The sequence below is a fragment of the Centruroides sculpturatus genome, unplaced genomic scaffold, assembly GCF_000671375.1.
Source record: "Centruroides sculpturatus isolate CEXI.00-Female unplaced genomic scaffold, Cexi_2.0 scaffold56, whole genome shotgun sequence".
Classification (NCBI taxonomy): domain Eukaryota; kingdom Metazoa; phylum Arthropoda; class Arachnida; order Scorpiones; family Buthidae; genus Centruroides; species Centruroides sculpturatus.
In genome coordinates, this window is record NW_019384586.1 from 837,931 (window position 1) to 861,671 (window position 23,741).

The window sequence follows — 23,741 nt, forward strand, 5'->3', positions numbered from 1 at the left end:
ATCTAGTTGTATTATTATTATTTAATCTGGCAAAAAAATTTTTATATTTCGGGGCAAGTTTTACATTAGTATGTCTTATTTCTTTATTAATTTTTTCATATAAACCTTTAATATAAGGAAATGGAATATATTTCATTTTATTTTCATTTGAAATCTTTCCATTATCTATTTCATTCTTTTCAGGATTCTTTTTATTATTTACGTTGTTGATTTTTTCTTCCCAGTTTGTAAGTAACCTGTTGGGGTATCCATTTAACAAGAATTTTTTCTTCAAACTTTTAATATCATTATCTATGTCCATACATTTACTAGTTCTATTTTTTATCTTATTATATTCCATAGAAAATATATTTTGCTTTATATATAGTGGTATATTTGAGTTATATTTTACTGTTGTTTGCATTGAACTTGACTTTTTGAAAGTCTTAAATTTGAATTCATTCTTTTTTCTTATTATTGTAATATCTAAGTAATTTATCTCTTGATTAATTTCTGTTTCTGTTGTAAATTGTATAGTTTTTGTTATTTTGTTTATTACGTCTTTTATTTGTTCTAATGTAACTTGCTTTTCCTTATACAAAACAAAAATATCATCTACATATCTCCTACAAAAGTATATTCCTGGTATCTTACTAATATAATCGTCTATATCTATCATCACAAGTTCGGCTAGTTTTGGACCAATCACAGAGCCCATACTGATGCCTTCTGTTTGTGTAAAGTATCTTCCCTTAATTTCAAGATAATTGCTTCTATATGCGAACTCTATTAGATCTATAATTTCTGGTTCTATATTTATCTGTGTTAGTTTGTTTTCTATCATTTCCCAGGTTATTGATGGATACACGTTAACAATGTCTAGACTGGCCATTCTTAGCGTTTCATCGACATTTAAGTTTTTTACATCATTTATAAATTCATCCGTGCTACGTATAGCAATTTTGGAATTTTTGTACTTTTGCAAACGATTTTTTAGAAATTTTTCCAAATTGTACAATGTAGAGTATTTAAAGTCAATAATAGGTCTTATCTTTTCACCTTCTTTGTGTGTTTTTAACTGAACTTTCAACTTTAGTATTCTTTCGTTGTTTTCATTTAGAATGAACCATTTTTCATTATTATTTATTTTTCTTAATTTTTGTAATTTTAAATTTTAGATTTGAAATTAACATGGATGAACTGACTGTGATCTATAGCTTTGGACAGAAAGATGATCCTTGCCATATATTTTGTATAAAAGTACTTGGTGCATTTGGATTTAATTAAAGCTGAAAGACAGTATGCATTTATTAATTCTACTAATTTGGTAACAAGTGTGTTCATCAGTTTATTAGTTAAAATTTTTTAAGAGAGTAAGTGTCTAGAATAAGTTGCAATATTTTGATTGGACAAGGAGTTGGCTACAACACAGAAGTTCATAGATTATTATTACTATTATTACAGAAAAATCTTGTATTAATGAACCTCTCAGGCCATCAAAAATCATCCATTGTTCCTAGAATCTGTTATATCACAAACAATTGATTTTCCACACACCCAAGAAAATATCCATTATTTTAAAAAATTTCTATTTTTTAAACCCCCTACCAGTACTTTTATTTAGTCTCTTGAGACCTCCTTAATTTTATAGAAAGACATATTTGTAACATATGTGTGTGTATATTATACTGTATGTCAATGGCGTGCCATGACATTTGATGATAGGGAAGCTGTGTTTCTGTAAGAAGCTGACATCCAGGGGCAATAAGTCAATTGTGCATCAGTGATGATCTAGGGTTCATTCGTATCATTTATTCAATAAGCCGGGACACGATACTTTATTGGCACCCCTCCCCCTCCAGAAACACATATAGTTTGTCTTGGAGACCATTTGGGCCCGGTGCATGATACACCCCCTCACTACACCCCTGCTAGTATATCTCAAAGGATGCGACAGGGCTGTTGTAGATTTTAAATGTTTTTCACCATAGTTGTAAAAATCTAAATATGTTAAACTTAATAGTCATTTGTTTTCTGACTAATTCGTTTTAGGACCAAGTGTCCTCAGAAATTTCCAAAAAAGTCCTTTTATAGAAATTGTTCAATAATGATACTTGTGGTTTGTAACAACAGATTTACGGTTATATTGGTAATACAGTAAACTGTAATAATGTACAGTATCTATGAGAATAAACAAATGTTTAAACAATAATAATGTATTGTTCTGGGAAGTCTCACAGATGAGAAATGTTAGCTACTGTTTCTAAAATTTTGCTACAACTTTTTTAGTAAAATTAGCTAAAATGCTACAGAAAATTTTTTCCCGGCTTAAACCCCAGATTTATGAATGTGGAGTTTAAAAAGATGAAGAATGTAGTAGAACAGAATAAGAAAGAGGGTATGACAGAGGGACCTTTTACATTATGTGGACTTGTGGGGCCCAAGGTTTTGCAAAACTTTAGAGACAACAATAATAAAAAGACTGTATTTAATAGTAACTCCCACTCTACAGTTGCCTTAGAAGTGAGAAAGAAAAGCAAAACCTGATAAACAAATCAGGAGAAGGGGAAAGGAAATTGGGAAGACAAATATTATACAATGGAGTGACAGGAGAACTCTAGACATAAAGATGAAGGAACATTTGGATTATTGAATGAAAGGTAGGCTGATGATTGTTTTACTCGAGATGACATTCATTATGAGTAAAGAGGTTAAGTGGAAAAGTACAAGTTTGTTGGAAGAAATAAGGGAAGAAGAAACTATATGAACAGCTGAAGAGGTTTGGGTTTAGAATTTGGGAAAATCAGAGATAATTGACATTGGGGAGGCACTACCAGTGGCATGGAAATGGATAATGAAATAGAATGCAGGAGAAGGAAAGAAAGTTTGATCATAAAATAAGAAACTTTTCATAAGGTATTGTTAGAATTCATCTGCTTATTTTTTTAGAAGTTTTTTTTTTAAATGTTTTGAGTTGATATCAAATACTGAATAGTTTTTGAATTATTTGAATGCAGGAGGTACTACTATAAATGCCCCTAATGACCATACCCAGCTTAAAATAACTTGAACAACTTTGTGAATTATATGTTGTTGTGTTGATTTTCTTCAATAAAATAGTTTCATAAAAGTTTTAAATGTTTTAGGGAGAATGTATATCGTATCACTTTATTGCAGTATTATTATTGTGCTTTTTAATTTTTTCAATTTTTTAATTTTTATATGAGAAAAATATTAGAGAATTTCTAGAAGTTTAATTCTGTTAGTGTATTTTTTTTTATTTAATCATTTTATCTTGATTTTTTGAAATCCTATCATAACACTTAAATCATTTTGAATTTATTTTTCATAATTAAGAATACAGTAGAGCCTCGAAAACTCGGCCTAATGTGGACCGAATGGTGGCCGAGTTTGTGAAAATGTCAGGTTATCGGGAATGGGGTTAAAAAAATAAGTATAAGTGTTTCCTCAGAAAATACTGTACTCTACTTGTATGTATTGTTTACTTGAGAATACAACAGAAAATAAACTGCCCAAATACCCTTAAACAAAGGAAAAGTACGTCTTTTATGAAGGCATAGAGCCTTTACTACATGAAAATGAAAATTAATGAATACACTGTGTACAGTAATTTACCCGATAAGACAGACCTCAGAATAATACTTTATGAGAGCTTTTATACTTTTATAAAGCTGTCTATAATGAAAATTAATTAACTAAGGATTTTTTTTTGCCCTGACAGGGTGTGGCCGAGTTATCTGGAGTGCCGGGTTATCGAGTGCCGAGTTTTCAAGGCTCTACTGTATAAGATTTTAGTTTTTATGTAAACTGATATTTTTAAAACTTAAAATATTTTCTTGTTTAAAAATAAGTGTAATTGAAAGAGTAGATAAAATGTAAATTAATGGATAAGAAACTGAGTAAAGTTTGTGGTACAAATTTTGACTATATTTTTACACATTCAATAGAATAGTCTAAACTGATCATTAGTAAATGTAACTCCTCTGTTTTTAAATAATATTTCTTAATTAAATATTGTTGTTCCTGTATAGTTAAATGTCTATTTGAACTACTTTATATTAAAGATATATTTCAACTTAATTACTAGTGCTAATGACAACTCTTGAAGAACCTTTATGTCCAGTAACAAAAAATGTTTAATAAATCATCCAACAAATGCTTTGTTACAGACATAAAGGTTCTTCAGGAGTTGTTATTTTGTATTAATAATAATCATACTATTTTACATGAGTCAAAAAACTTATTTTAAATAAATATTTTCAGCATCCTTAATTTGAACTTCAGATTGATATATTCAAACAAATAAAAATTTAACCACACTAACATTAGAACATTAACAGCTTTATCTAGAGATCAGTCCAAAGTAATACAGTGTGTTGCAAAAGTGTGCATACACAATAAGTGAATGACAAAATATGTACTATAAATTTTAATAAAAGTATTTACCAGGGCTGTGGAGTTGGAGTCGGAGTCGTGGAGTTTTGGTGTTTTAGTCGGAGTCGGAAGGTAAGGAAAAGTCGGAGTTGGAGTCGGTAGATTTTTACGCGACTCCACAGCCCTGGTATTTACAGTAACTAAAATACACAAATATGTAAAATATAATATATAATTACTTAAAATGTACATCTATAGTAACGTCTAGAACTAAAGGGGTTAAATTGCATTTTAACTTGTTGCAAAAATTTGCATATAGCAAAAGGTATTTTAAAGCTATACTGATAATTCTCAGGAATTAGAAAGATACAGTAAGAGATCATTTAAAATTAAATGAAGTAAGTATTGTTACTTTTTATTAGACTACTTAAAATATAATACATTTGACTAAATATAAAAACACTTTACCACTGGGGTATTTAAATTTTCTTTACTAACATTTTTCGGCTCTATTTATGAGTCCTTGTCAGGTAAATTATGTTTGAATTCGGAACAACATGAAACATTTCTTTTCAATTTTAAAATCCTAAATTATTATAATAATGATGATAAACTATCTCCCAAAAAATTAATACAATACTGTTTAAGATTGACAACTGTCCAATATTGTTGTACATATTACCCGGTGTTATTACTCGTCCCAAATTCTTTTTTAGTAGTGTATTTCCATGCTCCTGGAAATCACTCTACATCCCTGGAGTTAACGCATTTGTTTTCTTTATTCCTTACCACTTAGCTCGCATAAAAGTGCTACTCATTGGTACCACTTTACATTGCTTAAAAATTGTTATTAAAAGAGAAAAATGAAGAGTTGCAGATTAGGGCTGCTATTTCTATAATGTCTTCTCTATGTTTGTCTTGTTCTGGAACTTGTTGGTATATAAAATTGAACAGAGCTTCAAAACATGGCTGGAATTCAATAGATGGATACAAGCTTTCATAGTTCGTGACTGTGGCAAGATTTTCATCTGTTAAAAGCATGATCTGTAGATCGCAAATCACTTCAAAAGGGTTGCTTATTTGGAAGATGATGATGATAAACTATTATTATAATTTCGGATTTTAAAGTTAAAAAGTCGTTAAATATATTCTTAATAATTCCATTTGAAATTTGAAAAGAAATCAAAACTAATTAATTAAAATTATGGAATCACATTATTTTATCAACTTCTTACATAATTGTAGTGTAGAGAAATACACAAAAAATCAATTTTTCTTTTTTTTCTTTTTTTTTGGTCTGACTTCCAGAGGGCAGATAACTTTAAAACTCTAAAACATTATGTAAATAATGAAATAAAAGTTAAAAATAAAAAAGTGAAATGCAAACCCAAGTGCAAGTGCAGAGAAAATAATAAATTATGTCAATAAATTCCCTAAATGCATTTCACCAGACAGGTCTCTTCAGTAGGGCTATCAGTAGATACAGTTTAAGATTCCAACAATATCCTTTTATGGATTTTCATCTATATATCTGACAAAAGTTTCCCAGCATGCAGCTGTCAATATACCAGTATTTAAATTAACCGTATTGTTTAGCATAATTATGGAAAAATGTTCTTTAATTTTTCTTTTGACATTATTTTATTCTTTATAAACAGTTCTTACATTATTAATATTAATTTCACAATTATTAATACTACAATGATGAAAAATAGGAGAATTATTAAATTTTAATCTTACAGATGCTAATTGTATCGACAATCTGATTTTTGTCGGATATAGAAGTCTGTCTGGCAAAATACATTTAGGGAATTTATTGGTGTAATAAAGTGTTTTCTCTGCACTTGGGTTTGCCTTTAACTTTTTCATTTTTAACTTTTATTTCATTATTTACATAATGTTTTAGAGTTATCTGCCCTCTGTAAGTAAGAATGGAAAGTAAAACTGATTTTTTGTGTATTTCTCTACAATCAATTACATAAAAATTTGTTGAAAAGAAATGTTTGATGATTATCCAAATTTGAACACAGTTTACCTGACAAGGACTCATAAATAGAGCAAAAAAATGTTAGTAAAAAAAATTAAATACCCCACTGATAGTATGTTTTGATATACTGTATAACTGTATATCAAAACTGTATAGTAAAATAAGAGCTGGGTTAGAATGGATTGTTATAATACATTTGATCAAAATTTGGAAAAAAAAAAAAAACTTAAATAAGGCAGATGGCAGTGGATAAAAGGAGGAAATTATGTAAGGATGAACCAATAAGCAAAATGACCGATTACTGATTAATTGGCCTTGCATTATCAGCCAAAACCGATTAATTGGCTGATAAGTGTTAATAATTTATTGCGTTAATAGTGTGAGATCCTGGAGTTAATTATAATGTGGAAAAAAATTCCAGCGGAGAAAAATGAGTTTTTCATTTTTCTCCGCTGGAATTTCTGTCTTCCTTGGGTCAGGTAAATAAGAGACAATTGAATATCCTCACAAAATCAACAATCTCTTCCTTTGTTTGGGAAAGTTTCTAAAATAAATCTCAACACTTAATTGTTGATGCATGGAAACTTCAACATTGTTTAAAAAACTGAAGTGTTTGTGTTTAATCGAATAAATATATTTCTTTAACCGCTGATATTTGGACAGCAACTACGAACAATTCTCCTTTTTTTTTAAGTGTAACAACCCACTGGTTGAAGGATGATTTTCAGCAGGAAAGAACTGTTTTGCAAATTGTTTCCTTTGAAGGTTCCCACACAGCTTCATGAATCAGTGAACAGATAAAAATTGTTCTTGAACAATATAAGTTGACAAGTGATAAGATATTCTTAGTACTGAGAGATTCTGCAACAAATATTGTAGCTGGAATTAGGAATTGCAACTTAGAAGCATTATTGTGCTTTATACATACACTACAGCTGACATTAAATGAATGCATATTTTCTCAACAAGATGAGAAAACTATAATCACAGTTAATAGAAATATTGTCACACACATTAATCATTCTGCTGTAGCTGTAAGCAAATTAGAAGATTTGCAAGACAAGTTAGGTTTGCAGAAACACAAATTAATTCAAGATGTTCATACTTACTGGAATTCTACATATTACGTGTTGGAACAGCAAAAAGCCCTTGTCACATATGCTATAGATAATAAAATTCCTACGTTGAGCCCATATCAGTGGTCTCTCGTTGAAAAAATTGTTCTACTTGTAAAACCATTCAAAGAAATTACTGTGGAAAGCCAGCAAACGGGAAGCCACTTCATCTTTAATAATTTCCACAATAGAGACTCTGAAATTATTCTTATTACAAGCAAAGAGCAGTAGTTCCTTTAGTGGCATTAATACCACAACAGAAGAATAGAAAATCCAATTAAAAGAAAAATACTTTCAGCATATATAGAAAACAAGTGTTTATACTTGTCATCTTTATTAGATCCAAGATTCAAAATGAAATTTCAAAAAGAGGATATGGTAGAGGAAATAAAAATATGGGCAATTAATTGATAGCTTAGAAGATGTTGATAATTCAAAATCTCAATAACAATTAAATTCTGAAGCTTCTACTTCTGGAGATGGTCAAGATGGAGGTGAATCTCTAAGTTTTTCTGATTTATTTGATGAATTGCCTTCTGGTAAACGAAAGAATGAAGAATATTAGCATGTTTTTAAAAAGAAAGAAAAAAAACAAGAGAAATGAACAAATGTTTCGATAAAGAATTAGAAACACATCTACATTTACCCTTAAACAAAGACATAGTGACTTATTTTTGTGATGAAGAAGTTCAAAAGAACTTTTTCTAATTTGAGCAAAATAACTATGAAATATTTAAGTGCCCCAGCATTTTCCATTGTGAAAGAATTTTCAGCACTGGAGGTAACATTTATGAGCTGGCAAGAAATAGGTTATGCTCTAAAAATGGTGAAATTCTCATGTTTTTGCATTTACAATTTAAGGGTTTTACAACTTGAATATTAAATTTTTATTTGTTTTATATGTTTAAAGTTTAAACTTTAAATAAAAGAGATAGTTTTGAATAGATATATTCAATATATGTATATGTATCGATAAAAGGAATAATTTGAATTGTAATAAAAAAAATTTTTTTAATATTCAGTTTGTCATGTAATAAATAATAAGTATATAACAGAAATTTATTAGTTTTTATTACTAGCATTATACATAACATTTTAACAAAAATAACAAATTGCAAAATTGGTCGATTACCAATTACTTACCGATTAATTGGTGCATCCTTAGAATTATCCTTACAGGAAAGAGAAATTGTTTTCAGTGTATGGAGAGATATATTCATATGGGGATATAGCATTTTTATTAAAGAACATTATTAAATGATTATATAATGGATATTCTATGGATNTATAAAACAAATAAAAATTTAATTTCTCTTCTTAACATATTCAATACTCTCTTTTTAATTTAAAGTTTAAACTTTATACAGTATTATACGTTATATTACACTAATAATATGTATCGATGAAAGGAATAATTTGAATTGTAAAATTTTTTTAATATTCAGTTTGTCATGTAATAAATAATAAGTATATAACAGAAATTTATTAGGTTTTATTACTAACGTTGTACGTAACATTCTAACAAAAATACCAAAATGTAAAATTGGCCGATTATCGAAACCGATTAATCGGGGGGAATGGCCGATACCGATTAATCGGCTAAGTGGCCGATACGGCCGATTACCAATTACTTACCGATTAATTGGTGCATCCTTAGAATTATCCTTACAGGAAAGAGAAATTGTTTTCAGTGTATGGAGAGATATATTCATATGGGGATATAGCATTTTTATTAAAGAACATTATTAAATGATTATATAATGGATATTCTATGGATAATATATCAAGAACTGGTTGGCTGCAAAACTTCAACGTACAAAAGAAAACTTTCTCGTGAATACAGTGAGCAAGGAGCCAGATTTAATTTAAAGTAACTCAAAATACAGCTTGAAGAATCATTTGGTACTGTAGTACATAAATCTGCAATAAGCAAGACTTTGCATAAAGCCCAATATAAAGCATGCATTGCTGTCAGAAAACTCCTCATTTCAAAAATTTACAGGAAAGTGAATTACAATTTGCAAAGTATTATAAAAAAAATAGCCATATACAAACATCTCCAACCCGATATATAATATAGCTACAACCAACATATCTAAGGATGAACCAATAAGCAAAATGACCGATTACTGATTAATTGGCCTTGCATTATCAGCCAAAACCGATTAATTGGCTGATAAGTGTTAATAATTTATTGCGTTAATAGTGTGAGATCCTGGAGTTAATTATAATGTGGAAAAAAATCCCAGCGNTTAATAAGAGATGGCACCTAACGCTTACCTCTAGTAACAAATTGATTACGTAATTTATTTAATAATTAGCATAAAACTAGCCCGATAGATTTTCGGCAGTCTGTTGGTTGTAGCTATAAAAAAATAGCCAATTTGGTACTGGAGAAATGTACTTTTCTATGATGAAAGCAAATTTAATGCCTGTGATAGTATTGGTAAAAAGTATCTGTGGAGGCATGTAAGAGAAAGATAATTTCCCAAGAAGTCAGGGAACATTTAAATCTGGGGTAGAAATGTGATCATTTGGAACTGTATGTCAGTAGCTTGAACAGGAAAATTGGGGACAACTAGACAAATAATGGATAAACATGTTTAATGTAGACAATTTTTTTAATAAACTCAAGTAAAGTCTAGAAAAACTAAATCTGCCCAGGAATTATTACTTTCAACAATATAATGATCCCAAATATTTTGTTATATTGTGCATCAATTGGTTGCCTATAATGTTCCTCATTTTCCACAATCACCTGACATCAACCCCATAGAACATCTATAAGCAAAGTTTAAAAAATAAAGTTTTGAAATTAGAGCAAAACAACATTTAGAAGAGATTTTAGTCCAAGAATGGGAAAAAATTTCACCTGACTTTTATGAAAAAATAGCTTTAAGTATGCTTCATCACCTACAAGCTGTTAAAGATGCTAAGGGTGGGCCAACAAAACATTAAATAAATGTTTTATTTACTTAAATACTTTATTAAGTGTATAAATACAAAACGACACATTCACAAAGGTAAGAAACCTTGCTTCTGTCTATCCTTCCGCCGTTTCTACACCATCAGCAATCCTTATACACTTATTAAATGTAATTATGCCAGTATATATTATTAAATATATATATATATTCCAGCCATAGTTTATTTTTACTATTTTTACTTAAAATGTGATATTGTGAAAAATGGCTAATAAACACCAGAGGACACTTTACCTATATTTACATTTTTTTTGCCAAAACAGTAGCCTAAAAAGTAAGGTTGTCTCGGAATCTTTTGTGAATTGTTTTTAAGGATTGCTGATAGTGTAGAAATGGCAGAAGGATAGACAGAAGCAAGATTTTTTTACCTTTGTGAATATGTCATTTTGTATTTATACACTTATTAAATGTAATTAACTCTGGCCATAGTTTATTTTTACTTAAATACTGTTTGTATTCACATTTTTGCAATGCCACTTTTAGTGAAATAATGTATTATTAAATTATATATTTGTTTTTCAAAATTTTTTGCAAACTATTATTTATATACTATTAATACACTTAAATATTATAAAGAAGACATTTAATAAATTCATTTTCTGGTAATGTTATTTTCAAAATTTTCACTCTGTATGCATACTTTTGCAACACACTATCTGGACATTAGAATAGCTTTGCTAAAGGTCATAGAGGAGTTATAATTTGCCAGTGTCACAAGAAGTTAGCAAATGAAAGGAGGAAGATGAATCCTTGAATCTGAGCATTGAGAAGCTAATTTTATAGACAAAATGATTATTTTCACTAGACAGTATTTAATTGTAGCTTCATTGTTAGTGTAATTATTTTTTTTATATTGTAATATTTTATGAATATTTTTACTTAATTTTAAATGTGTTATATTAATATTTGCAAGTTTAGATTTTTTCAAATTAAATTCAAATGTCATGTGCTATCTAAGTAACTAACTGTTTGAATGATAGTTTGTTTGAATATAATGGATTTGAAGCTGGAATTAAGGATTCTGAAAATGCTTTAACTAAAATAAAATCTTTGACTCCTGTGACAGTTTATTTTTTGTTGTAGGTAAATAATGATGTCATATGATCTAGTTAAAGTTTTTATAATGAATTTTATACACAGTTATTAATTTGTTGATGTAAATTATTTTAAAATATACACATTTAATTATAATAAAATCATATTTTTCTATTTTCTTTTTATATATAGATATTATGTCAGAAGAAACAAGACCACCACCAGCAACTTCTACTCCAGTTATAGAATATGACATACATTCACCACCATCACAAAGTGTTAACAGATTGTCACAACAAGAATGCGATATTAGTTCTAATAACAATGGTGAGGTTGTTGGAGGAGATTATTGTTTTCCTACTGGTAGCACTCAGAATGAAGTTCAGAATTGTTCCACCAATCATCTGAATCATACAATGTTTTCTGATAAAGAAGTAGAAAAAATAGAGATACCCATACCACCAGAATCTATTAGTAGTCTGTTAGAAGGACATCATGATCAATCGTCTCCTACTGGGGCAACATTTCAATGTAGATATCGTCAATGTGATTTCAGAACAACAAATAGTTCAAAATTTATCGAACATGAAAATACCCATGCTCAAGAAAGGTCCTTTCAATGTGATGTTTGTCATATGAAGTTTACTTTATTTGCTAACATGAGGCGTCACAAAATGAGTCATTTGGGAGTTAGACCATTTGAATGTTGCCTTTGCCCTAAAAGATTTTTTCGGAAGGATCATCTAATGGAACATGTGGTAAGGCAGCATTCTAAGCAACGACCTTACTGTTGTCCATTTTGTGTTAAGAGCTTTAATTATAGGCCACATTTAAAAGCACATTTATCAAGTGATCATTCTGGTGTTCCACTTGATAAAACATGTAAAATATGTGGTTTTCAAGCTTCATCTATAACTGGAGCAAAAGTACATTATACAACATGTCATCTTAAGAGAGCTCATGGAAAACAGTCTACTACATCTCATTCAACTTCTAATGGAGTGACCACTTCTCAATCATGTGGCAGAGAAGAAGTAACTACAGCTGTTGATTTAGGAACTGTATCACAAAATTTTTCTTTTGTTCCTCCTTCATATCCATCTCTGTCTTTGCCACTTAATAATGATGTGATTATTGAAGGTCCTACTTCAGCTTTTAGTAAAGCATGTATTTCTCAAGCAGTTTCAACAACATCAACTTTCTCTGGCATGTCAAATGGTGGAAATTCAATTCGTAAATGTTCATCACCAATTACAGTTTCTCCAGTAGGATCAGTTTCTTCTCCAACAACAACAGTTAGCCCCTCATCAAGTCGATTAAACCACAGTACTCCTAGAAATTTGGATGTAAATGTGAAACCAGAACCCATTGAAGTTGTTACTGATGGAAGTCCTGATGGAAATAGTTCACAAGCTAGAGGTCAATTAGATTTAGCAGCAAATCCTGTAGAAACATCTTTGACTTCTGGAGATATCCCAAGACAAGATACACAAATGATTGATAATGGAAATTCTATTCATTCTTCCTCCTTATTTCATCCAGCAAGAAATTCTTCCTATCAAGAATCAGCAAACTGGATTCAACAAGATTGTCCACCTGTATCAACCGAATCACAATTTACATTATCACAAGATATTACATTAAATAGTCTTCCTGCTTCTAGTGCAGGTCATTCAAATTTAGCTATCTGGAGTCCTTTACCAGTAAGCAGGGAAACAAAATTATCAAAATCATTAAACGGTAGGACAGGTTTAAAACATTCTGCATTAATATCTCATCCAAGTACAGTAAGAAATCATAGAANAATAGTCTTCCTGCTTCTAGTGCAGGTCATTCAAATTTAGCTATCTGGAGTCCTTTACCAGTAAGCAGGGAAACAAAATTATCAAAATCATTAAATGGTAGGACAGGTTTAAAACATTCTGCATTAATATCTCATCCAAGTACAGTAAGAAATCATAGAAAGGTAAGTAGCTACCATTGTGGAGATGTAAAAATCATGAAAGATAGAAGACTTTTAGATGGTATTAGATATTCAGAAAATCAAGATTCAGAAAATACCAGAAGACGAGAATCACAATTATTAGAAGATAATGAAAGAATATCTCCTACTTCTGCAGGCTATCGTCATTCCTTAGAATTAACACATCATTCAAAACTTCATACAGAAAGTTCAATGACTGAAAGTGAGCAGGGTATAGATATGTCTGATAGAACAGATTTAGTATGTCCTTTTTGTGGAATTATTTTTCCTGATAGGACACTTTATTTTCTGCACCGAAGTCTTCATACTGATTCCAGTCCTTGGAAATGCAATCTTTGTGGTCAGCAGTGTCGTGATAGGTACGATTTCAATGCTCACATTATTAGTCAGGCCCATCATTAGCACAAAGTGAAGGTTTACAATGAATCCTTTAATGCACAATATAAAACTTGGCATAGTTGTGTGAAGTTTTAGACTTAAAAGTATCCATTTATTTTAGAATAGATTTATCATTACTAAATAGTTAAAATTTACAATTTCATTAAAACATAAACAATTTTAAAAGATCTACAACTGGGTTTTATTTGTAAATTTTTCTGTAAATTATTGAAAGTTTGCATTATATAAAAATTTCCTCTAGTAATCTACACAGTTTTTAAATAGCACATTTTGATATAAAAATTTATTTGCTTTTGTCTAATATAGAATCAATTACATATTCATTATGTCTAAGAAGCAGTGAAATGCTTCTTGAAGAATTTCTTATATTCACTTTTAACTAAAATAACTTTTTATAAAAAAAGAAAAAATAGTGTATGAAATACATGTATTTACTAATTGTCTTTTAAATTATTCTAAGTTTCATATTTTTCATTCTATTTCTATAAAAAAACTACTATTGGATTGAGGAAATATTGATTTTGGGCTTTAAATTAAAAAAATATATGTATATACACGTACGTACATACGTATGTACATATATACATACATACCTATGTACACACACAAAGAAGACATTTAATAAATTCATTTTCTGGTAATGTTATTTTCAAAATTTTCACTCTGTATGCATACTTTTGCAACACACTATCTGGACATTAGAATAGCTTTGCTAAAGGTCATAGAGGAGTTATAATTTGCCAGTGTCACAAGAAGTTAGCAAATGAAAGGAGGAAGATGAATCCTTGAATCTGAGCATTGAGAAGCTAATTTTATAGACAAAATGATTATTTTCACTAGACAGTATTTAATTGTAGCTTCATTGTTAGTGTAATTATTTTTTTTATATTGTAATATTTTATGAATATTTTTACTTAATTTTAAATGTGTTATATTAATATTTGCAAGTTTAGATTTTTTCAAATTAAATTCAAATGTCATGTGCTATCTAAGTAACTAACTGTTTGAATGATAGTTTGTTTGAATATAATGGATTTGAAGCTGGAATTAAGGATTCTGAAAATGCTTTAACTAAAATAAAATCTTTGACTCCTGTGACAGTTTATTTTTTGTTGTAGGTAAATAATGATGTCATATGATCTAGTTAAAGTTTTTATAATGAATTTTATACACAGTTATTAATTTGTTGATGTAAATTATTTTAAAATATACACATTTAATTATAATAAAATCATATTTTTCTATTTTCNCACACATTTTTTTCAAATATTTAATCATAAATGCTTGTTATCCTTGAAAGCAGAAATTTTGAGAATTTAAAATTTTTTTATGTAAAAAAGTTTTGTATGCTTACCACATTCAAATAGTATTTTAACAATTCAAATTAAAATATTAAGCCTTTCTTTTCTATTTTAATAAGTATAATGTTGATCAATATTGTGCAAATGTAAGAATCTGACTATAAGTACTGTCTGATATCATGATAAACATTATATTTAATATTTCATTTTGTACATTCAACATGTTACAAATTTCTTAAATGATTTTATTCATAAATTTTAAAAAAATTATTCAATATTAGTTTTATTGTGATAATGTTTAACAATTTAACAAATAAGAATTTATAATTCCATATTGACTATAAGTCATTTTAGCTTAACCCATGTTGTTAAAATACATTGTCATGTGCACAAAATGAGATGTCATTTTTATTCACTAGCAATAATATATGATTGTTTCATTTTTCCTGTTTATATGCAGGCCTGTTTTTGTGATAGGGAAACAAAATCAAATGCATTTTGATATTCAGATATCATACTAGGTCTAAATTTAAAATAGTGAAAAATTAAATAAATTCTGATTTAATCAAAACTTTTCAAGGTGCAATTTTTTTATTTGGCTTTTGTATATTGTATTGTGAAAGTTTTAAAACATAAAAATATAAAAAATTAATCAAAAGTAATAACAATAAAAACTAAGATATTTGATCTCGTTTATTGTATTACGTGACCATCTTGTACAAATTATCTATTATTAATTCTGATGTTAAATAATGTATAAATGAAAACTGCAACACCTCAAGCAGTATAATCTAAAGGATGATGATTTTATCTGCATTAAGATGCATTTGTTTGTTCATAAAGAAATAAATTTGTGTGTATGTATTGTCAATTAGAGAGAAAAGCCTTCTAAAAAATTATTTTATATATACATTTTTTCAAATAATATCCCTAAATGTTTATTAATTTCAGTTATGAATTTGCAAATATAATTTTATAATATTTTATTATAGTGTTTTAATTTATAATGAATATATATAAAAATATTTTTTAAAAAAATTTAAATTTTAAATCTTTCAGATTTTATACTATGTATATATAATGAGAGATTCTATGGAATAAAGTATGTAAGTGTACTTAGTTACTTTTTTCAGTTGTGTTTTATTAAGCATGTGAAAAAATCAAATAGATTTTAAGGATATGGCTATTTCCCTTGTTCTAATATGCACTTTACTCATGAGTATTTAATATTTAAACTTATTTCTCACTTCATAACAAATCTCATGGAAAACAAAACAGTTTTTTTTTTTAATTTTATTTTTGAGACTTCCTGAAAACATCAGTATTTAATTTAGGTACCTTATTCCATAGAACCAAATTAAGCATTATATATATTGCTTAGTTTAAAATATATATTTATGAAATAAGATGTTAAACTGTAATTAGGAAAAAGAATATCATTTTAATTATGTAAATTAGAATAATATTGACAGAGTATCCAGGCTTATTTTAAATGAAAAATAAAGTATTGAGTAGAAAAAACATTAACATTATTTTTCTTGGATTACTTATAGAATATTGCATATTTGTTCAGTTTGGAAAATAATTATGTTCAATAGGATACTGAATGAGGTATGTATAACAATACATTTTGTAAAATTTCAAATTTAATTTTTACTTATGTCTCACTAACGAGGGAGATGATCCAGTTCATAAAGAAAATAAATGACATATCAAGATTATTATTGGAATATTTGTTTTTGAGAAAAATGAAAGTGAGTTCCCTATTATGTGTGACTCTTCCAAATGCCAAAAATATGTCCTCAAAATTTGCACCTTTTGTAACTGGTCCAAATCTCATTTATAGATAAAACTATATATTTTTTAATATTTGCTGACTTGTTTTTTGTATGTATTGGTGTGTTTATACTGTAATTGATTGTGGAGAGTTTTGGCTGAAGTTTTGTAACAGCAATGTTAGTCATCAAAACTACAAGATTTTCATTAATTAATATTTGGTTTATTTTTTTGAAGTTGTTGCATCAACAGTTTGACTTTGCCCTGGTGATTATATACAGTTATTTTGAATTTTATCCATTCAAGTAAATTGCATAGCATATAACAGAGTTATTCAACTTATGTGCAACAAATTTATTAATATAAGTGAAGGTGAAGAAGCTGTCCTACAATGACAAAATGGTTGAAACAATCAATGAAATATTGGCACTTGACAAGAACAAAAATAACACTAAAAATTAATTATTCATACTTTTCTATATTATAACTACAATCAAATTAAACAGAATATTACATTAGATAATTCTTGAGAATTTCATACACTTGCATCTGATTTGGATCATTGATAATTAAACCATAAATTTTGGATCATTGAATTACCAGTAGCATTCCTATACACCTGCATCTGCAAGTGTATAGGAATGCTACCAATAATTCAATGATCCAAAATTTATGGTTTAATTATATTTATTTTGGTTGATTACATACATAAATAGTTACATTTCAGGTTGACTTACATTTTATAACCCCTCATCAGTAACTAAAATTATTAAGTACAAAATTATTTAAACATAAGAATAATAATAAAACTGAACATAATAGTAATATCCTACTCTGTATTGAATCAACAGTTTCCTTAAATATGAAAGTACACAAACTTGATATAGAACATTTCACTGATACATTAAGCAAATGATAAGGACTGGTGCAGTAGATTATAGATGTTTTATGCTGGGAAGATGGTGTATGCTACTTGTGTATTAATGTATACAGTGGGTGATTGGTTAACGAACAGTTTGGACAATGAACAAATTGGATAACAAACACTTTTGCAAAAGATTTTTATGTTCGGACGATGAACACACATTTGGATAACAACACAAGTAGAAGAGACATAAAATAATGAATAATGATTGGTCTTTCCTTGTCTTCCAGCAACAGTTCAAAACTTTTTGGTGTGCAGGAGACGTCGACACTCAGCCCAGTATATACTGATAGTAATCTTCTGAACTTTGAAACTCTCCCTTGTAATTTCAGCCTTTCATTTTTCTGACAAGAATTTTTTATAGTATTTGCAAGACTGTCAGGTGGGCACTCATTAAGTTTTACATCCATTTTCATTTTAGAAAGATGAGAGTATTGGATTGTTCGGAAAGTAATTTCGTTTTTTTACCACTAGACAGATTAGTCGTATTTTTTCTGCCATTTTCATTCTAAACCGTATTATCATTATATATTTTGACAGCTAGCATTTTAAGACTTATTTATAAAAAATTTTGTTTGATTTTGTGCAATTGTTTATTTTTTGTGTCCCATCAAATATGGAAGATCGGAAGCAGCATTTTTGGCATATTTTGCTCTTTTATTACCAAAAAAGTAAGAATGCTGTTCAAGTGAGAAAAAAATTGTGAGACATGTATGGAGAAGATGTATTGACAGAATGACAGTGCCAAAACTGGTTTTGCAAAATTTCCTACTGGCAATTTTAATATTGAAGATGCACCACGTTCTGGAAGACCAGTTAAAGCTGATGAAGACAAAATAAAGGCATTGATTGAAGCAAACTGCCAAATAACAACACGTGAAATCACTAAGAGATTAAATTTGTCACTTGAAACAAATTGGTTTTGTTTCAAAGCTTGATATATGGGTTCCATGTGTTCTTAAAGAGAGATGCTCTCTTTGGTGGGATTTTAAGGAAATTTTTTTGGAGCTTTTACCAGACAGTTTAACAATTGATTCGAAAGTGTACTGCCATCGAGTAAACAAATTGAGTAATATCATCAAACAGAAAAAGCAGCCAGAATTGATCAACAAAACAGGTGTAGTGTTTTACCACAATGTCAAATTTCACACAAGTTTGGTAACTCATCAGAAACTGTTATAACTTAAGTGGGAGGTGCTATCACACCAACCATATTCTCCAGATCAAGCACACTCAGATTATTACTTGTTCCGGTGTATAGAAATTATTTTTAACTGTAAGACATTTATTTGAAATGACAATGTCAAAAATCACTTGGATCAGTTTTTTGTAAGCAATGATCAAAACTTTTATGAATGTGAAATCATGCTACTACCAGAAACAATGACAACAGGTATTTGATCAAAATGGTGGATATATAATTCAATAAAATATTTATTTATTATAAAAATATTACTTTCTGAACAACCCAATATAATAGCAATGGTAGCGAATGGGCAGAAGATGATTGATGCTGCTGGGCAGTATGGTTTGAACAGGTCTATAGTAGGCTGCAGTTCAATCTTATCTAAGAAAGATACTGGATAATCAAGAAGACTCAAGCAGCAAAAGGATTAACAAAAATCACGTCTGAAAAATAAAGAACATTAAAAAGCTCATAATGGAACCTGAAACTGATCTGACTACAGAAGAATGCCAAGTACGCTTGAATGAAGAACACCAAGAAACTCAACGAGATATGTTTTCTTCTGAAAAAGAGGATTAATGCCAACATCTGCTATTAAAGATGTTTTGAAGAAGTGGGAGGATGTCAGAACCACGATCGTAGAATGGCATCCAAACCAGGTTGAGGTTAATAGGCTTTTACAACGACAATGCTATTAATTACTTTCGAAAAATCTTGAAGAAGAGAGAAAATTAATCAACATTGGACAGATTCTTTAATGCCCCACAAATGGAAAAAAACATGACTGATAAAAATGCATGACTGTGTATATATGTACTTTTATTATTACATAAATAAACGTAGTAAGAAAGTATATAATTTTTTATTTTTGGGGGTCTTCAGAATGGATTAATCAAATTCCCATAAAAATCTATGGTAAATTGATAATCGGTTAACAAATAATTTGAATAGCGAACACAGTCTTGGAATGGATTATGTTCGTTAACTGATCACCCACTGTACTATTACTGTTGAGACCCTTTTTTTCACTTGGAGGGGCTGAACACAAAATAAATCTCATTTTTGTTCTTTTCAGAAACAAGTACATCTGATAGCTTTTGAAACAGAATTTATTTGTGTCTAGATAGGAAATTTTAATTTTCTCTCTCATTCTGGTTAATGTAAGTTTTATAGGGTTTAGTAATATAAATTATTTGATAAATTTTAAAATAAATTTGGAGTCTATTTCTATAAATATCTATATAATTATCAGTATTATTTATTAATACCCTTATAGTTGTCAAAAAAGTACAATATTCTAAACAGATAACAGTTTATTCATTACACTGATTTATTGAAATTTTTATATTATGTGCAATGAGGATATTGCCAATATTAAAATAATCAATTTAAATTTTCAAATAAATACCTCAACTTTTCCAGTGTATGATAATTGTGGACTTTCATTTACATTGAGAAAATATTATTACATTCTTTTTTTCTTCCTTTTTTCTTCTTATCTTTTTTAATTTGGATCGTCTTCTCCTGGTCTTGCTGGCCTTTGATCTCTTTTTACATGTTCTCTGTGTTTGAGTTATCCTGCTTCCTCTACATTTTCTTGGGGTATTTTTTTGTATCTTTCTGCTGGTGTCATGTCCTTTAATCTCCGAAGCATTTCTCCATCAGAAGGAGTCATTTTCTTCAATTCAGGAGCTAAAGTTTCTTCTCTTGTTTCCAGATGATTGTTCATGACAATGTTTTCCTCCCCAGCAGAAAGATACAAAAAGATATCCTAAGAAAACATAGAGGAAGCAGGATAACTTGAACACAGAGAATATTAAATTCTTTAATCAATTGCTTTTTATTAAGATATCTTACCTACAACTTAAGGGAATGCATACTAATTTTTTAAAATTAAATACTGTTTTATATGATAGCATTTTACATTTGTTATAAAATTTTTTAAAATTTGTTCTTCAAATTGTAAAGAATTTAAATTTAAAATTATTTGACAGAATTAAACAAGGATTTTTAGCAATTCATTATGGTCCAAAATATTAATATTGTATAGAATTATAGTTTATTGTGAATTTAACAAACAATTTCAAGTTGCAGATTTTGTATCTGTACTTAATACAAGTGTACAAAACTAATTCATAAATTTTTAAAATTAGTTTTAGAAGGCTTTTCTGATTTATTGGCAGTGCAATCAATGTTGCTTATTGTTGAATTTTTATTTCTTACAATCTTCTTTAATAAAATATTTAAAGCCAAAAAATTGACATTGTTTTATATATAATTTTGACATTTTTCTGTGATAATTTTCTAAAATACTATGTCAAAAATAATTTATAAATGAATTTTAATTTGCTTGTTGTTTTTTTTCAATAATTTAAATTTTTAAGTAATAGGTTTATAAAGTTTTAGAATAAAATGTGGTTTTGTATATGAAAATGTACAATTATGAAACAAAAAGTGAATTCCTTCTGCTGTTGTGAATTGAATTCTTTTGTGAGAAAGATCTGCTATTTTTAAAATGATGATGTAACTAATTAAGCATTAAGAAATAACAGTTTCATGAAAGTTGATTAGCTATAATAAGTATTTTAAATACTAACTTTGTAAATTTTAGGGATTTTATTTTATCTAAGATACAATCTCCATTTAAATGGTATTTCAGAAATCATTCTCATAAATGTGTATATATGTTGTTAATGTTTTGCTTAATTACAGTATGTTTTATTCTTTGATATCTTAAAATATTGATATTTAGATGTATATTTGTGACAATAAGAAATGATTATAAACAAATTATAATATCTGATGATACAAATTTTTCTGTTTAAGTTGTTTTACACATTACTTAAAATTGAACTTTTTTTCATATTTAGTAATTTAAAAAGTCTTAATGTGTGTTTTTTAATCAAAATTTAATTTTATCCTACTGGAATTAAAATGTGAATGTAATTTTTAAGATTTTTTTAAACAAAATTTGATACTGATTTTTAAATTTTTAATATTGAACTGGTTGTGGTATATTTTATTTCAAAACCAAATTCAACTGCAATAACAATTAAAATTTAATTGTTGACAAGTTAATATCAGAATTCTTATAAGTGTAAATTTGCTCTTGTAACGCAAGTGGTCAAAAACATTTGTATATCATTGAATACATAAGTGATAGAAATACTATTGCCGAAAGTTCCTTTTTGCTGCCTTAAATATCGGTGTTTATATTTAATTTTCTGATATTTATCATTTTTGAGTGAAAAATCATATAAATTAAATTTGAATATTTGCTATTTATTTTTTCAGTCAAAATTTTGTTGGATCAAAAATACTTGTGTACACACACACACACACACACTACAGTTATTTAGATTTTAAATAATTTTATCAAAATTTCAACCTACTTTAATAAAATTTCAATTAATTCCTAAATGTTAATAAAATTTTATGAATATCTGTGCAATTTGTGCATTGAATTAAAAATGTAATATAAAACTCCCAGCTGTAAGTAATGTTTAAATATTCTATTTATTAGTTTTAATAACTTTTACATTAAAAATGTCTGATGCAATAACTGATTTTTATGTTTACTTCATAAATGTTACTTATATATCAGTTTTGTTTTTGTTTGATAATATATGATAAAATTTTTATTCACATGCATTAAAATTTAAATGATGATTATGACCATCATCAATAATCATTATTGTTCCACACATCATAATGAACATTTCTAGTTTAGATCTTTACATTTTTTCTGTTTAAGCTCAAGATTTCTCCACCTATTTTGAGATGGCCTATGAAATATATTAACATTTAATAAAATTTGTGTTTTCAACTATTAACAATGTGGATTTCAATAAATAATAATTAAGTTTTCCTTTGTTTTTATTTTAAATAAATAAATTATTCTTCATAATTTTTAAATATTACTGTACTGTTATTATATTATTCTAAGATTTAAAATTGAATTAATTATTACTAACAAATGAAAAGATAGTGTAAATTTCTAAATGTAAAATATTTACTTTTTAACTAAAAATGACTAACTTTTAAGCATATTTATCATATTTATTTTAACTTATTATCTGACAGCCAAAATAAAAGTAATCAAATATAACACTGTTAATGCATGTAATATTAAAAGTTTATGTATTATTTTAAATTTTAACAGATATAATATTCAGTCTGCAAACCCCTTTTTTTTTTATGAAAATAATAATGTTTTCCACATGTTTTGGTTGTTAAAAATATTAAAATACAGTTTTTGTATCTACCTGATTACATTTAACAGCATTTAACAGAGTTCAGATTTCATTTCTTAACAATGATAGTTTTATAATACTTACTAGCAATTCAAAGTATAAGTTTTTGTGAATGTAGTCATTAATATATTAAATTATGAAAACATATCACAGAAAACAATTTTATCTTGTTAAACAAAATGATGTTATTTTTTAAAAAGTCATAAAAAGTGATTTTCTTAAATATCTGGTACATAAAACTGATATATGTCTAACTAATAAAATTACAGTCAGAAAAATAATAATAATAATTTTTCTATTAACATGTTAGGATTTCTATGGCATTCCTAAATGTAAAATTTAATTGTCAATAAGTAAGTAAGACAAAACCTTTCGCACTTTGTTTCTAGCAGTTTAATCACTAAGTACAAACGTTTTTGGCC

General features: G+C 27.8%; 2 protein-coding genes across 4 annotated transcripts in view; one reads left to right on the top strand and one right to left on the bottom strand.

Annotated features, from left to right (window-relative positions):
- The window catches only part of LOC111624601, a 9,163-nt gene extending 8,014 nt beyond the window's left edge, over nucleotides 1–1,149 (bottom strand). Inside the window, exon 1 of the mRNA XM_023367493.1 lies at nucleotides 32–1,149. Within this exon, the coding sequence (XP_023223261.1) occupies nucleotides 32–871 (840 nt within the window). The 5' untranslated portion in view covers nucleotides 872–1,149. The remainder of the gene's footprint in view (nucleotides 1–31) is intronic.
- Nucleotides 1–14,480, top strand: part of LOC111624618 (zinc finger protein Helios-like) — a 44,790-nt gene extending 30,310 nt beyond the window's left edge. The window contains exons 1-3 of one of the 3 annotated variants that reach the window (XM_023367524.1): nucleotides 1,809–2,895; nucleotides 11,688–13,172; nucleotides 13,334–14,480. In XM_023367524.1, coding sequence (XP_023223292.1) covers nucleotides 11,693–13,172; nucleotides 13,334–13,881 — 2,028 coding nt within the window. In that variant the 5' untranslated portion in view covers nucleotides 1,809–2,895; nucleotides 11,688–11,692 and the 3' untranslated portion in view covers nucleotides 13,882–14,480. Of the gene's footprint in view, nucleotides 1–1,808; nucleotides 2,896–4,754; nucleotides 4,773–11,687; nucleotides 13,173–13,333 lie in introns of those variants that run through there. The other 2 variants (XM_023367525.1, XM_023367523.1) reach the window with 2 other exon arrangements.
- Nucleotides 14,481–23,741: the final 9,261 nt, after the last annotated feature.